Source organism: Mobula hypostoma, chromosome 11, assembly GCF_963921235.1.
Source record: "Mobula hypostoma chromosome 11, sMobHyp1.1, whole genome shotgun sequence".
NCBI classification, from domain to species: Eukaryota; Metazoa; Chordata; class Chondrichthyes; order Myliobatiformes; family Myliobatidae; genus Mobula; species Mobula hypostoma.
Window position 1 is genome coordinate 98525690 of NC_086107.1, and position 13253 is coordinate 98538942.

The following is a 13253-nucleotide window of genomic DNA, read 5'->3' on the forward strand; positions in this document are numbered from 1 at the left end:
TCACCATCGTCCTAACTGCTGAACTCCACACCATCCTATGCCCAACCAGCACTGTGACATGTTCATCAGCAGGACGGCAGAAAGTCGAGGTTGTCCCACTCCCACCCTGAGGGACAGTGGTTGCTGAGCAGTAAATGGCGAGCTTAGTAAGATTAACTTCTCATCCTCTCCAGCGAGGACAGCTCGGCCCGCCTCCCTGACCCCGAATCCCGCCCGCAAACCCCGTGGTCCCCGAGCTCCGCACCCAGACACGCCGCTCGGAGCCCTGCCCCACTCCAGACCCCTCGGCCCAAACAACCGCCATCGCTCTTCTCGGATCCGTGGTCCCAGGCCACGCCCACTGGCCGGAAATTGTTTCCGTCGACGTATGACGGAGGACATACGTAATTCCGCTCAAATGGCGTCGCAGAGGAGACGGGGTCTTCAGAATGTGAGGAATTCGAGTGGATGGGAAACAGGGCAAGAGGCGTCGGCATGGCAGGGCATGCCAGGGGAGAGGGGAGGATGGAGGTGGGTGGGGAGAATCTGAGGGACAACGAGAGTAGCTGTTGACATATCCCCCACCCTTCATCCTCCCCGAAACGTCAGCCCCTCCACCCACTTCCAACTCTCCCTTTCCTCCCTCACCCGTTACTCTTCTGCCTTTCATCGTCCCGTTCCCCTCTCCCCTCCCTCCCCCTCCCCCTACCCCTCCCCCTCCCCACCTCCCCCTCCCCCCTCCTCCCCCTCCTCCTCCCCTCCCCCTCCTCCTCCCCTCCCCCTCCTCCTCCTCCTCCCCCTCCTCCTCCTCCTCCCCTCACCCTCCCCCTCCTCCTCCTCCTCCCCTCCCCCTCCCCCTCCTCCCCCTCCCCCTCCTCCCCCTCCCCTCCTCCCCCTCCCCTCCTCCCCCTCCCCCCTCCCCTCCTCCCCCTCCCCCTCCCCCCTCCTCCCCCTCCCCCTCCCCCTCCTCCCCTCCCCCCTCCTCCTCCCCTCCCCTTCCTCCTCCCTCCCTTCCTCCCCTCCCCCCTCCCTCCCTTCCTCCCCTCCCCCCTCCCTCCCTTCCTCCCCTCCCCCCTCCCTCCCTTCCTCCCCCCTCCCTTCCTCCCCTCCCCCTCCCCCTTCCTCCCCTCCCCCATCCCCCTTCCTCCCCTCCCCCTCCCCCTCCCCTCCTCCCCCTCCCCCCTCCTCCCCCTCCCCCCTCCTCCCCCTCCCCCCTCCTCCCCCTCCTCCTCCTCCTCCCCCTCCTCCTCCTCCTCCCCCTCCTCCTCCTCCTCCCCCCCCTCCCCTCCTCCCCCTCCCCTCCTCCCCCTCCCCTCCTCCCCCTCCCTCCCTCCACTCCTCCCCCCCTCCCTCCCCTCCTCCCCCCTCCCCCCCTCCCCCCCTCCTCCCCCTCCCCCCCTCCTCCCCTCCCCCTCCCTCCCCTCCTCCTCCCCCTCCCTCCCCTCCTCCTCCCCCTCCCTCCCCTCCTCCTCCCCCCTCACTCCCCTCCTCCTCCCCCCTCACTCCCCTCCTCCTCCCCCCTCACTCCCCTCCTCCTCCCCCCTCCCCCTCCCCTCCTCCCCCCTCTCCCTCCCCTCCTCCCCCCTCTCCCTCCCCTCCTCCCCCCTTCCCCTCTCCTCCTCCCCCCTCCCCTCCTCCCCCTCCCCTTCCCCTCCTCCCCCTCCCCTTCCCCTCCTCCCCCTCCCCTTCCCCTCCTCCCCCTCCCCTTCCCCTCCTCCCCCTCCCCTTCTCCCCTCCTCCCCCCTTCTCCCCTCCCCTCCCCTTCCCCTCCCCTCCCCTCCTCCTACCCCCTCCCTCCCTCCCCTCCTCCTCCCCCCTCCCTCCCCTCCTCCTCCCCCCTCCCTCCCCTCCTCCTCCCCCCTCCCTCCCCTCCTCCTCCCCCCTCCCTCCCCTCCTCCTCCCCCTCCCTCCCCTCCTCCTCCCCCCTCCCTCCCCTCCTCCTCCCCCCTCCCTCCCCTCCTCCTCCCCCCTCCTCCCCCCTCCCTCCCCCCTCCTCCCCCCTCCCTCCCCTCCTCCTCCCCCTCCTCCCCCCTCCTCCCCCCTCCTCCCCCCTCCTCCCCCCTCCTCCCCCTCCCTCCCCTCCTCCTCCCCCCTCCCTCCCCTCCTCCTCCCCCCTCCCCCTTCCTCTCCTCCTCCCCTTCCTCTCCTCCTCCCCCTCCCCCTCCCCCTCCCCCTTCCCCTCCCCTCCCCCTCCCTCCCCCTTCCCCTCCCCTCCCCCTCCCTTCCCCTCCCCCTCCTCCTCCTCCCCCTCCCCCTCCTCCCCCCTCCCTCCCTCCCCTCCTCCCCCCTCCCTCCCTCCCTCCCCTCCTCCCCCTCTCCCTCCCTCCCCCCTCCCTCCCCTCCTCCTCCCCTCCCCCCTCCTCCCCCCCTCCTCAACCCCTCCTCCTCTCCTCCCCCTCCCCCTCCTCCCCCTCCCCCTCCTCCCCCTCCCCCCTCCTCCCCCTCCCCCCTCCTCCCCCCCTCCCCCTCCCCCTCCTCCCCCCTCCCCCTCCCCCTCCTCCCCCCTCCCTCCCCTCCTCCTCCCCCCTCCTCCCCCCTCCCTCCCCCCTCCCTCCCCTCCTCCTCCCTCCCTCCTCCCCCCTCCCTCCCCTCCCCCTTCCCCTCCCCTCCCCCTTCCCCTCCCCCTCCTCCTCCTCCCCCCTCCCCCTCCTCCCCCCTCCCTCCCTCCCTCCCTCCCCTCCTCCCCCTCTCCCTCCCTCCTCCCCTCCCCCCTCCTCCCCCCTCCTCAACCCCTCCTCCTCCCCCCTCCCTCCCCTCCTCCTCCCCCTCCCTCCCCTCCTCCTCCCCCCTCCTCTCCCCTCCTCCTCCCCCCTCCTCTCCCCTCCTCCTCCCCCCTCCTCTCCCCTCCTCCTCCCCCTCCCCCCTCCCCTCCTCCCCCCTCCCCTTCCCCTCCCCTCCTCCCCCCTCCCCTTCCCCTCCTCCCCCCTCCCCCTCCCCTCCTCCCCCCTCCCCCTCCCCTCCTCCCCCCTCCCCCTCCCCTCCTCCCCCCTCCCCTCCTCCCCCCTCCCCTTCCCCTCCTCCCCCCTCCCCTTCCCCTCCTCCCCCCTCCCCTTCCCCTCCTCCCCCCTCCCCTTCCCCTCCTCCTCCCTCCCCTCCCCTCCCCTCCCCTCCCCTCCCTCCTTCCTCCTTCCTCCTCCCTCCCCTCCCTCTCCCCGTCCCCGTTCCCCCTCTCCCCTTCCTCCTCTTCCTCCTCTTCCTGCTCTTCCTCCTCTTCCTCCCCTCTCCCCTTCCTCCCCTCTGCCCCCCATCTCCCCTTTCCCCCCCATCTTTCTGTCACTCTCGTCAATTCCTCCCCCCCCCCTTTGGTCGTGCGTGTGTTAGATTGCTGATCACATTATGTTCAGACACTGAGGGTTAATTTCCCAAACTGCCCAGGAGCAGCTGAGTTGGACAGATGACCTCACAGTGTGCCACCTCTCGGGGATCGGTTATGGCACAAATCGCATTTACCAGGCAGATGGAACCAGTATTGAGGCTCACAGCTTGGAGGATGGTTGGCTGAGGTTTCGGTGAGTTTTAACCCCGGGTCTAGTTCTAGCTTGTGAGAGATTTGTTTGGGATCGGATGTTGTGATGTGGATTAAAGATTTTGGCCTTTCAAATATTGAATTGTCGGAAATCATTGCTGACCCAGTCATGTGCACTCGATTAAAGGTGTGACTTGACCAGAGCCTGTAGTTTGGCTAAGGGAGATCATGGTGAAGTTATGTCAAGTTATGTCAAATGCAAGTTGCATTTGAATAAAACCGTGTTGGGACGGTGCTAATAAGTCATTACTCTTTGGATGAAAGAGTTCTTCCTTCTTTCCCTTGTTATTTCTGTGAAAATTGGCAGTGGCAGATGGATTCCAACCCTCAAAAGGGTTTGCAGCATTTCTCAATAATTGGAAAGAACAGTTTGGCATCTGTTCCTTTTGAGCATGGTGAGTGAGTGAACTGGGGTACTGTTGATGATGAGAACTGGTGGGTATTGGCCGCCAATGAGTCCAGGTTACAATCTTCCTTCCTATTTCTGTTGAAAATAAGAGGTCACCAGTGGAGACTATAAGCTTATTGGGGAATGCTTTTTTTGCATTTTTCCTCACCTACCTGTACATAGCATTACAACAAATTTTCAAAGTAAAATTTGACTGAAGCCAAACCAGCTGGACCGGATTGTTCACAAACTAAATGTCGTGTGAGATGAACTTCCAGTGCCGTACCCACAAAAGCAAATTACATTCGTGTTGCAATTTAACATCAGATAACACTTCCGAAGCGGTTACTGGAGTTAAACAAACATCGTTACCAAGCCACATTGTTTTGTTAAATGGTTAAAGACTTGGTCAGAGTGTAGGCTTTAAGGAATATCATAAATGAAAGCAAGAAGATGAAAAAATGAGAAAGAAGGGTTTGGAGACCAGAGATAGGGTAACCCAGAGTTGTCAAGTAAAAATGTCATGAAATAGAGGATCCTCTGTATAATGCTGATGAGTTCATGTTGAATAAAATACTGGCTTGATCAGGAGGTACAGAAGTCTTATTTTATAAAGATCTGGTGTAACCTATAATCCAGAACATCAATGGCAGACAGGATTAAGGTAAATCTGAGGGGAATAATCAAAATTACAGTAGGCCCATTTGGACAAAAGATCTTTTCATGGACACCGATATAGGTCCGGTCCTAAATAAATATTATTTTTCTCAGTATTTGCAAAAGAAGTAGATTTTGTAGTTGGAGAACTCAGCAAAGAGAAAGAACAAATAGCAAGTTTCCATAAATAAAGAGGCGGTACTCAGTGCCTCAGTAGGATTAAAGATGGATCAGTCCCCAGCGTGAATGGGATTTATCCCAGGCTATGATGGAATGCAAGGGAAGGGGTTGCTATGGTGCTGGCTGAGATGAGTAAATCTTAACATGCTACAAGTGAGGTACCAGGTGGCAGGAGGACGGCAAGTGTCCCATTTTTCAAGCAAGGCAGCAGTGGATACCATAGAGAGAGTGCAGAGGAGAGTTATAAGGATGTTGCCTGGATTGGAGGGCGTACCGTATGAGAATATGTGGAGTGAACTTGGCCTTTTCTCCTTGGAGCGACGGTGGATGAGAGGTGACCTGACAGAGGTGTACAAGATGATGAGAGGCATTGATCGTATGGATAGCCAGAGGCTTTTCCCCAGGGCTGAAATGGCTAACACAAGGGGGCATAGTTTTAAGGTGCTTGGAAATAGGTACAGAGGGGATGTCAGGAGTAAGTTTTTCACACAGAGAGTGGTGAGTATGTGGAATGTACTGCCAGCGGCAGTGGTGGAGACGGATACAATAGGGTCTTTTAAGAGCCTCTTAGATCGGTACATGGATCTTAGAAAAATAGAGGGCTATGTGCTAGGGAAACTCCAGGCAGTTTCTAGAGTAGGTTACTTAGTTGGCACAACATTGTGGGTCGAAGGTCCTATAATGTGCTGTAGATTTCTGTGTTCTATGTTCTAAAATCTTGTTAACAGATCTAAGGGCTTGACATCAGTTAGGATGTTATTGGAAAAATTTTAGGGGGGTAGGGTTAATATCATGTGGAAAGACACCAGTATGGCTTTCTCTAGGGCAGGACTTGTCTGACCAACCTGAATGAAATCTTTGAAGAATGATGGGAAACTGTTCCATCAGGTCAGGGCCCATAGGATCCAGGGCAAGTTGTTAAGCTGACTTGGTAATAGGAGGCGGATGGTGATAGTAGAGGAACATACACAAAATGCTGGAGGAGCCCAGCAGGCCAGGCAGCATCTATGGAAAAGAGTAAACAGTCAGTGTTTCAGGCCAAGACCCTGCATCAGAACTGGAAATGAAGATGAGAAGTCACTGATGAAGAGTCCCAGCCCGAAACTCCAACTGTTTACTCTCTTCCATAGATGCTGCCTGACCTGCTGAGTTCCTTCAATATTTTGTGTGTGTGTGTTGCGTTGCATTGCTTTGGATTTCCAGCATCATGTTTGTGATAGTGGGGGGTTGTTTTTGCAATTGGATGCTACTGGTGTTCCACAGGGAACAGTGCCAGAACCTCTACTGTTTTAAATGCAAGTGCGGATGTCGGAGTTGAGATCAGTAAAAGTAAGCAGATGACACGAAGATTGGTGGAGCTGTTTGTAGTGTGGAGGGTAACCTTAGGCTACAGGGTGATGTTGATGTGAAAATGAGCTCAGCAGTGGCAAATGGACCGATAAATGTAAGGTGATGCATTGTTAGGAGTATTAACAAGGCCGGAACATTCGCTTTCAATGGCAGGGTTCCAGGATCTGTTGAGGAGTCGAGGGATCTTGGTGTGCAAGTCCAAATGTTTTGAAGCTGGCAGCTCAGACAGATAACGTGATTCAGCAGGTGTACGGGACAGTGAGTACAGTAGCTGGGAGGTTATACTCCTTGTGTATAAAACATTAGTAGGACCCGAGCTGGAACATGGTGTGCAGTCCTGCTCACCACTCCGTTGGAAAGATGTGAGAGTACTGGAGAGAATGCAGACTGGATTTCCCAGTATATTGCCTGAGATGGTGTTTCTGTTATGAGGAGAGTCAAGTGTATCTTCTGTGGAGTATAGGATGGTAAGAGGGAACATGATTGGTTTAAGGTGGCACTGGTGAAGCAGAGTGACGACTTGCTGGTAGCAAACACAACAATTAACTACCTCATTAACCACACTTCTTATTGGAAGCAATCACTACAATCAATAACCTGTAGCTTCCCTTCTGGTGTTGAGCTTTTGAACCGCCTGAACAACCTGGCATTTTTGTGGTGTAAACTGGCGCCTTGAAGGTGCAGGATGGCTGTGGCATGGCAGGTACGGCTGAATCGAGCCAGCAGGGCGCAGGCCCGCGAGTGGGAACTGAGCACATGTTTGGCCATTGCTGGAGCGGATTTGGTGGTGAGTTGAAGCAGCGAGGCCCGGGCCCGAGATTGCAGGGCAACCCATTGTTTGACGGATTTAAGCGCCAGGTCAGATTGGAAAGGCCGGGTACAGGCTGAGTTGAGCCAGCGGGGCACAGGCCTGAGAGTGTATCAAAGTGGGCCTGGTCAAAGTGCGAGGAACAACCTGCTACTTGGCCAGTTTAAGTGCTGAGTCAGATTGAAAAGGTCAGGTATAGATCATGTCGAGGCGGTGGGGCCCAGGCCCAAGACCACGTTGAAGTGGCAGGGCCTGCGTCTGAGAGCGGGCAGCGACTCGGTTTGACCAACTTTAGCACTAGGCCGGATTGAAAATATCAGGGTGGTAGGCCCGGAGGAGAGGGGTGGGCCAGTGCTCCACAAGGTTTACTTGTCCCTGCACTGAACGGAGACTATGTCCTGCAACTAAAGGGCTCCTGGATCGAATGCAGTTATGACTGGTTTTGTGGCTGTGGGCTCACTTTTGTGAACTTCAGTTCTGAATGTTATTAGCTTACTTTTATTGTTTGTGCAATATGTTTTTTCTGCACATTGGGTGTTCAACGGACTTTTTTTTAATGGGTTCTATTGGGTTTCTTTGTTTTGTGGCTGCCTGTAAGGAGACTAATCTCAAGGTTTTATATAGAATTTAGGTTTTATATAGTATACTAGAAAAAGTTTGTGAGAAGTTTAATAGAAAAACTTTGTAATTACCTGCTTTCTGCATTAATTATTCATAAAATGTGGCCTGATCTTCATCTAAGTCACAATAATAGACCAACACAATCTGCCTAAACTACTAACACAAACAATTAATTGTAGTTTTCATGTCTTTTTTAAACACATTGTTTAATCATTCACAATTGGAATGAGGCTTTGGTGCTGGTGTGGAGTGCCCTTTTTCCTCCAAACATAGCACCTACAAAAAAGTTCAATTTTTGTCTCATCTGTCCACAGAACATTGTCCCAGAAGCATTGTGGAACAACCAGGTGGTCTTTTGCAAACTTGAATTGCAACAATGTTCTTTTTTGGAGAACGGTGGGTTCCTCAGGAGCACCATTCTTGTTCAGTATTATCCTTATAGTGGACACATGGCAGAGACTTTAGCAAGTTCTAGTGATTTCTGCAGGTCTTTTGCTACTGCCCTTGGATTCTTTCTTACCTCCGTCAGCATTTCACATTGTGCTCTGGGTGTGATCTTTGCAGGACGCCCACTCTTAGGGAGAGTAGCAACAGCACTGAATTTCCTCCATTTGGAGACAGTTTCTTTTACTGTAGACTGATGAACATTCAGGCCTTTAGAAATGCTTTTGTAGCCTTTAACAGCTCTATGCATCTCTACAACTCTTCTTCTAAGGTCCTCTGAAAGTTGTTTTAATCGAGGTATGTTGCACATAAACAGATTTCTCTTGACAGGCTCTGACAGCAACCTGACTTTGTGTGTCTTTTTACAGGGCAGGGCACCTCTACAACCCATATCTCCAATCTCATCTCACTGGTTGGAACACTTGACTCCAAATAGCCTTTGTAGAAGACATTACCCCAGAGGTTCACATACTTTTTTGAACTTAGACTGTGATTGTTCAAAGGTGTACTCAGTATTGACAAGTACAATAGTTTGTGTGTTATTAGTTTAGGCAGATTGTGTTTGTCTATTATTGCAACTTAGCTGAAGATCAGACCACATTTGATTAACTAATGCAGCAAACCAGGTAATTGCAAAGGGTTCACAAACTTTTTTTGCAGCTGTACTTTGAATATAATGTACTCAGAACTTTTTTGTTTGTGATACATTGGGAAACCTCAGTGGGGCACTTGACTCTTAGCACAGATGACTCGAGTCTGCTTTCTCTCTCCTCCAGAGAAGATGAGTGCTTCCTTTATGGGGTCTTCAATGGATACGATGGGAGCCGAGTCTCAAAGTTTGTGACGCAGAGGCTGACAGCAGAGCTCTTGCTGGGGCAGCTGACCGAGAGTCACAATGACGCTAACGTACGCAAGGTGCTATTGCAGGTATTGTCGCCCAGATCTGAGTGTACTTCACCGCATTGGGGCTTGCTGGAAGGTGCCAGACATTTGTGTTCACGTTACGTGGGGATAATGTCACAGAGGACTTCAGAAATATCCTGCTCAATGGGGAGACTAAAGATTTTGAAGAGCTTAGACTGATGAAGTAGGCACCCATGTGGCAAATGAAATTAAATGCTGAGACACATATGATGGTTCATTTGGGAAAAGCAGCATTTTTAAAAGGTTGGAGGATCAGAGAAATATCAGTGAGCACATAAATTCTAGAGATTTTCAGGGCAAAATGAGACGTCTGTGGGATCCATTATTTTAAAGTAGAGGTATGAAGTACAAGCAGCATAGCTGTGCTGGACCTAAATAGGTCACTGATTAAGTCAACTTGATTTGGACATTACCCAGAAAGGATGTAAGTACCTTTGTTGAAGATGCAAAGGAAATCTCTGGCTATGGGTTACACTTCTATGGAAGCTGAGGGTCAGGGATTACTTAAAGCGAAGATGACGGACAGACAGCAAATGTGGCTAGAGAGAGAGCTATCAACACAAGAAAATTTACTGCTGCTGGAAATCCAAAGCAACACACCCAAAGCGCTGGAGGAGCTCAGCAGGTCAGGCAGCATCTATGGAAAAGAGTAAACAGTTGGAGTTTCGGGCAGAGACCTTCTTTAGAGATAGTTGGTGTACTGGGGTTTAATTGTCCAAAATTCCCAAGACTCCTTAGCTTCCATTAGGTAGGAGAATTGTAAAAGCTTATTCAAAAAGGGAAGGAGATGAGAAATTAGAAGCAAAAGCTTAACATTCATTGTAGGATATACATTAGAAGCTTATTAAAAAATTAAAAGCACTAAGAAAAATTCAAAGGTAGTCAGGGTTTTGTGAAAAAAAATCACATTTGACCAGCTTTTTAGTGGTCTTTGAGCACGTCATATGTGCTGTGCATAAAGGAGAATCAGTGGCTGTATGCTACTTGTCCAGACTTCATAACGCAAGCAAGACGTTACAGTGAGAGAGACACTGAACTGGCTCTGTCACCTCACCTTATTACTGGTGTTCCCTTTGTTCCACCCACTGTCCTCCCCTATCTTCTCTATTACTTAGACTAAGTAGCTTTATGCCTCAGTTCTGAGAAAGCGTCTTTGACTTGCAAAGTTTGCTGGCTTCTCTTTCCACATGCTGCTTGATTAGCTGAGTTCTTTAGTGTTTCTATTTTGTTTTCCAGCATCTGCAGTTTTACTTTATTTCCCTTTGTGTAACTGGGTCTTTTACAGCTTGGCAGTATGCAGCCAATAGTATGTCAGGGGTTGTTGGTGGGGCCACACCATTTTGCTGACTGTATAAATACCTTGCATGAAAGACAGTGAAGGTATGCTTCCTGAATTTGTTCATTTTACAGAAAGGTGGGTAGGATGGTGTGGGAGCAAGCTAAAAGGCCACACTAGAGTTGGTATTTGAAACAACAGGCAATTTCTTAAAAAGGACTGGATGCCAGGAGACCTGTCAAAGGCCACCCAAGCATGAATTTGATACAGCTTTTACATTCCCAGTTGACAAGGTCACCAGTAAAGCTATATTTTGATAACAGAATGGTGACTACCAGGAAGATTTGATTAAGTAACAGACTAGATCCCAATTACGAAATAAAATGATCATTCACAGGTCTAACCAAAAATCCAGTTTTCTGTTACAGCAATGGTTGCGTGCTGTAACACTGTTGAAGTTCCTGAAACTTTGGTGGTGTCAATGCAGCATTCCATGTCTCTGTTTCTGGGCTCTGTCTGTGGTTTGTCACCCAGTTGCACTCACTGACGTGCTTTGAGAGGTTGGCCATGGCCCCAGTCAACTTCTGCCTCAGCTGGGGCCTGGACCCGCTGCAACAGGTGGACAGCAGATGCAGTCTGAGTCCATTAAACTTTGGCTAATTGGGGCAGCCACTTAATTTAGCCAAAATGTACTGGTTCTAAAGTGTCCTAATTAACTGGAATTCACTGTCCATTTAATTCTAATTTACTGCTTTTATTATGTATTACATTGTACTGCTGCTGCAAAACAAATTTCACAACTTTTGCCAGTGATTGATATTAAACCTGATTCTGATTCCCTGTCGCCACATTGGCACAATCCACATTCCCACTTACTAGTTATTAGCCCTCGCTATTCTTTCCCCTACAACAGGTAGTAATAGACGGATTGTGAAGAGGAGGTTACGAAAGGTTAAGTGAATGGGCACAGATTTGATAATTGGAGCACAAGGTGAGAAATGTGAAATTATCCATGCTGGCGGGAGAAATGAAATAAAGGGTCTTATTATTTAAATGGTAAGAGACCGTGGAGCTCTATGATGCAGAGTGCAAGTGTTGGGAAAAGCTAACGAGATAGTGTAGGTAATTAGGAAAGCTGATAGCTTCTCATTTCTATTGCGAGAAAAGTTGAGCACAAAATTAGAGGTTTCGCTTCAGTGATGTCAGTGTATATTGCCGGTCTCCTTATGCGAAGGAGGATGTTAACGCATTGAAAGGGTTTCAAAGTACATTTATTATCTAAGTATGTATAGATTATACAACCTTGAGATTCGTCTGCGTACAGGCAGCTGAAAAGCAAGAAACCCAAAAGAACCCAGTTTAAAAAAAAGGAAGGCCAACACCTGATGTGCAAAGAAAGAGAAAAAAACACACATCATGCAAACAGTAAAAGGAAGCAACAACATTCCAAACTAAACTGAGTCCATAAGCCCGTATCCTGGAGCTGCCAGAGTAGGCCCAAAGCCTTGGTCTCAGTTTATCATATGGCGGTGCAAATCACCACAATGCTCGCAGGCATGAAGCGTGTAGCAGCTGGAGCAGTCTTACAGCCTCAGCGCCATGGAGAGAGGAGTGAACGTCGCAGGAGAATGAATGGAATCGGCCGACCCTCACCTCCATTCCCGCCGTCCTGCCTTTCCAGTGTATCTGGACTGGTGTTTAAATTATCTGAACACCAGATCGACCCCACATTGGAACCTGGGCCCCACTGCTGCGAAACACTCTGGGCCTGGATCTTGTCACCCAGCCCAAAGCTGTTCTTGACCTTACCACGTCAGCTTGGCACTTGGATTGATCCAACCTTGCATCCGGTTCAGGTGGATGGATACCAAAGTTCCTTCGCCCTGACTTCTCTCCAAATTGCTCGCTCCAATTACATTGCTGGCTGCAAAACCATCTGGAACATGTTACGCTCTGACTTTGCAATACCAGCGCAGCTCATCCTTCGAGTCAGCTTCACCTTCGCTCGCCTCTTCATTGTTTGCGGTGATGGTTTACCACAATTTACCTCAGAAAAGGTGTTTCTAGTCAATTTTTTTGCCTTTTGAACTACCTGTAAGCTGTCGCCCAATTTCAGCACTGCCATCTTAAACCAGAAGTTTCAGAACCTTCAGAGAAGGTTTGTTTAAATAAATGGATAAGTTTGGCTGAAATTTAGAAGAGTAAGAGGCAGCTTGGTTAAACCTAAGATCCGGAGGATGGAAGATGTGGTGAGAATGCCTCACCATTAAACAGGTCATTCATTTAAGAGCAGCGGGGGGGGGGTTGTCGAAGGTCACTGCAGGAAGACAGATTGTATAACTGAGGCTGCCATCAGGTCAACCATGATATAACGTAATGGCAGCACAGATTTGAGGAGCTGAGTCGCTTCCTCCTCGTCCACCAGGGGACACTGGTTTGAGGTGATCGACTGAGGATACTGTCACTCTGGCAACAAAGATTTGCATAGTGAGTTTGTATAAACTGGAATGGATATCCTGAGGTGACAGTGGATGCAGTCGCTCATTTTCTTATGGAATAGGGGAAAGAACAACTGTTCTACATAAATATAGAACAGTACAGCACAAGAGCAAGCCCTTTAATTCACGCTGTCTGTGTCAAACGCCATGCAAATTTAAACCGAATCTCTTCTGCCTGATCCATATCCTTCCATCCCCTATATAGTCATGTGTCTAACAGCATCTTGCTGTCACATCTGCTTCCACGTCCACCCCTGGCAGTGCGTTCCAGGCTCACTCAGTGCGTTTAAAAAAAAGCGTGCCCCACACATTTCTAGTATTGGGCATATCTAGCATGGGTAAAAGATTTTGATCATGTACTCTATCTGTGCTGCTTAATAATTTTATTAACTTCTACCAGGTCTCCCCTTAGCTTTTCTTCACGCCAAAGAAAGCATCCCAAGTTTGTCCAGACTTGTAGCTCATACCTCTATCCAGACAGCAGCCTAGTAAACCACATCTATACTCTCCAAAGTCTACGCCTCCTTCCTGTAACAGGGGGTGGAGGAGGGAGTAGAATTACACACACGTAGGCAGCTCTTTCGTAGAACCAGGATGAATGA

The 13253-nt window shown here is 50.9% G+C and overlaps 1 protein-coding gene across 3 annotated transcripts in view; it reads left to right on the forward strand.

Moving 5' to 3' along the window:
- Positions 1-13253, forward strand: part of tab1 (TGF-beta activated kinase 1/MAP3K7 binding protein 1) — a 52962-nt gene that overhangs the window by 469 nt on the left and 39240 nt on the right. Inside the window, exons 1-3 of one of the 3 annotated variants that reach the window (XM_063062609.1) lie at positions 379-430; positions 3355-3488; positions 8730-8880. In XM_063062609.1, coding sequence (XP_062918679.1) covers positions 398-430; positions 3355-3488; positions 8730-8880 — 318 coding nt within the window. In that variant the 5' untranslated portion in view covers positions 379-397. Of the gene's footprint in view, positions 1-378; positions 511-3354; positions 3489-8729; positions 8881-13253 lie in introns of those variants that run through there. The other 2 variants (XM_063062607.1, XM_063062610.1) reach the window with 2 other exon arrangements.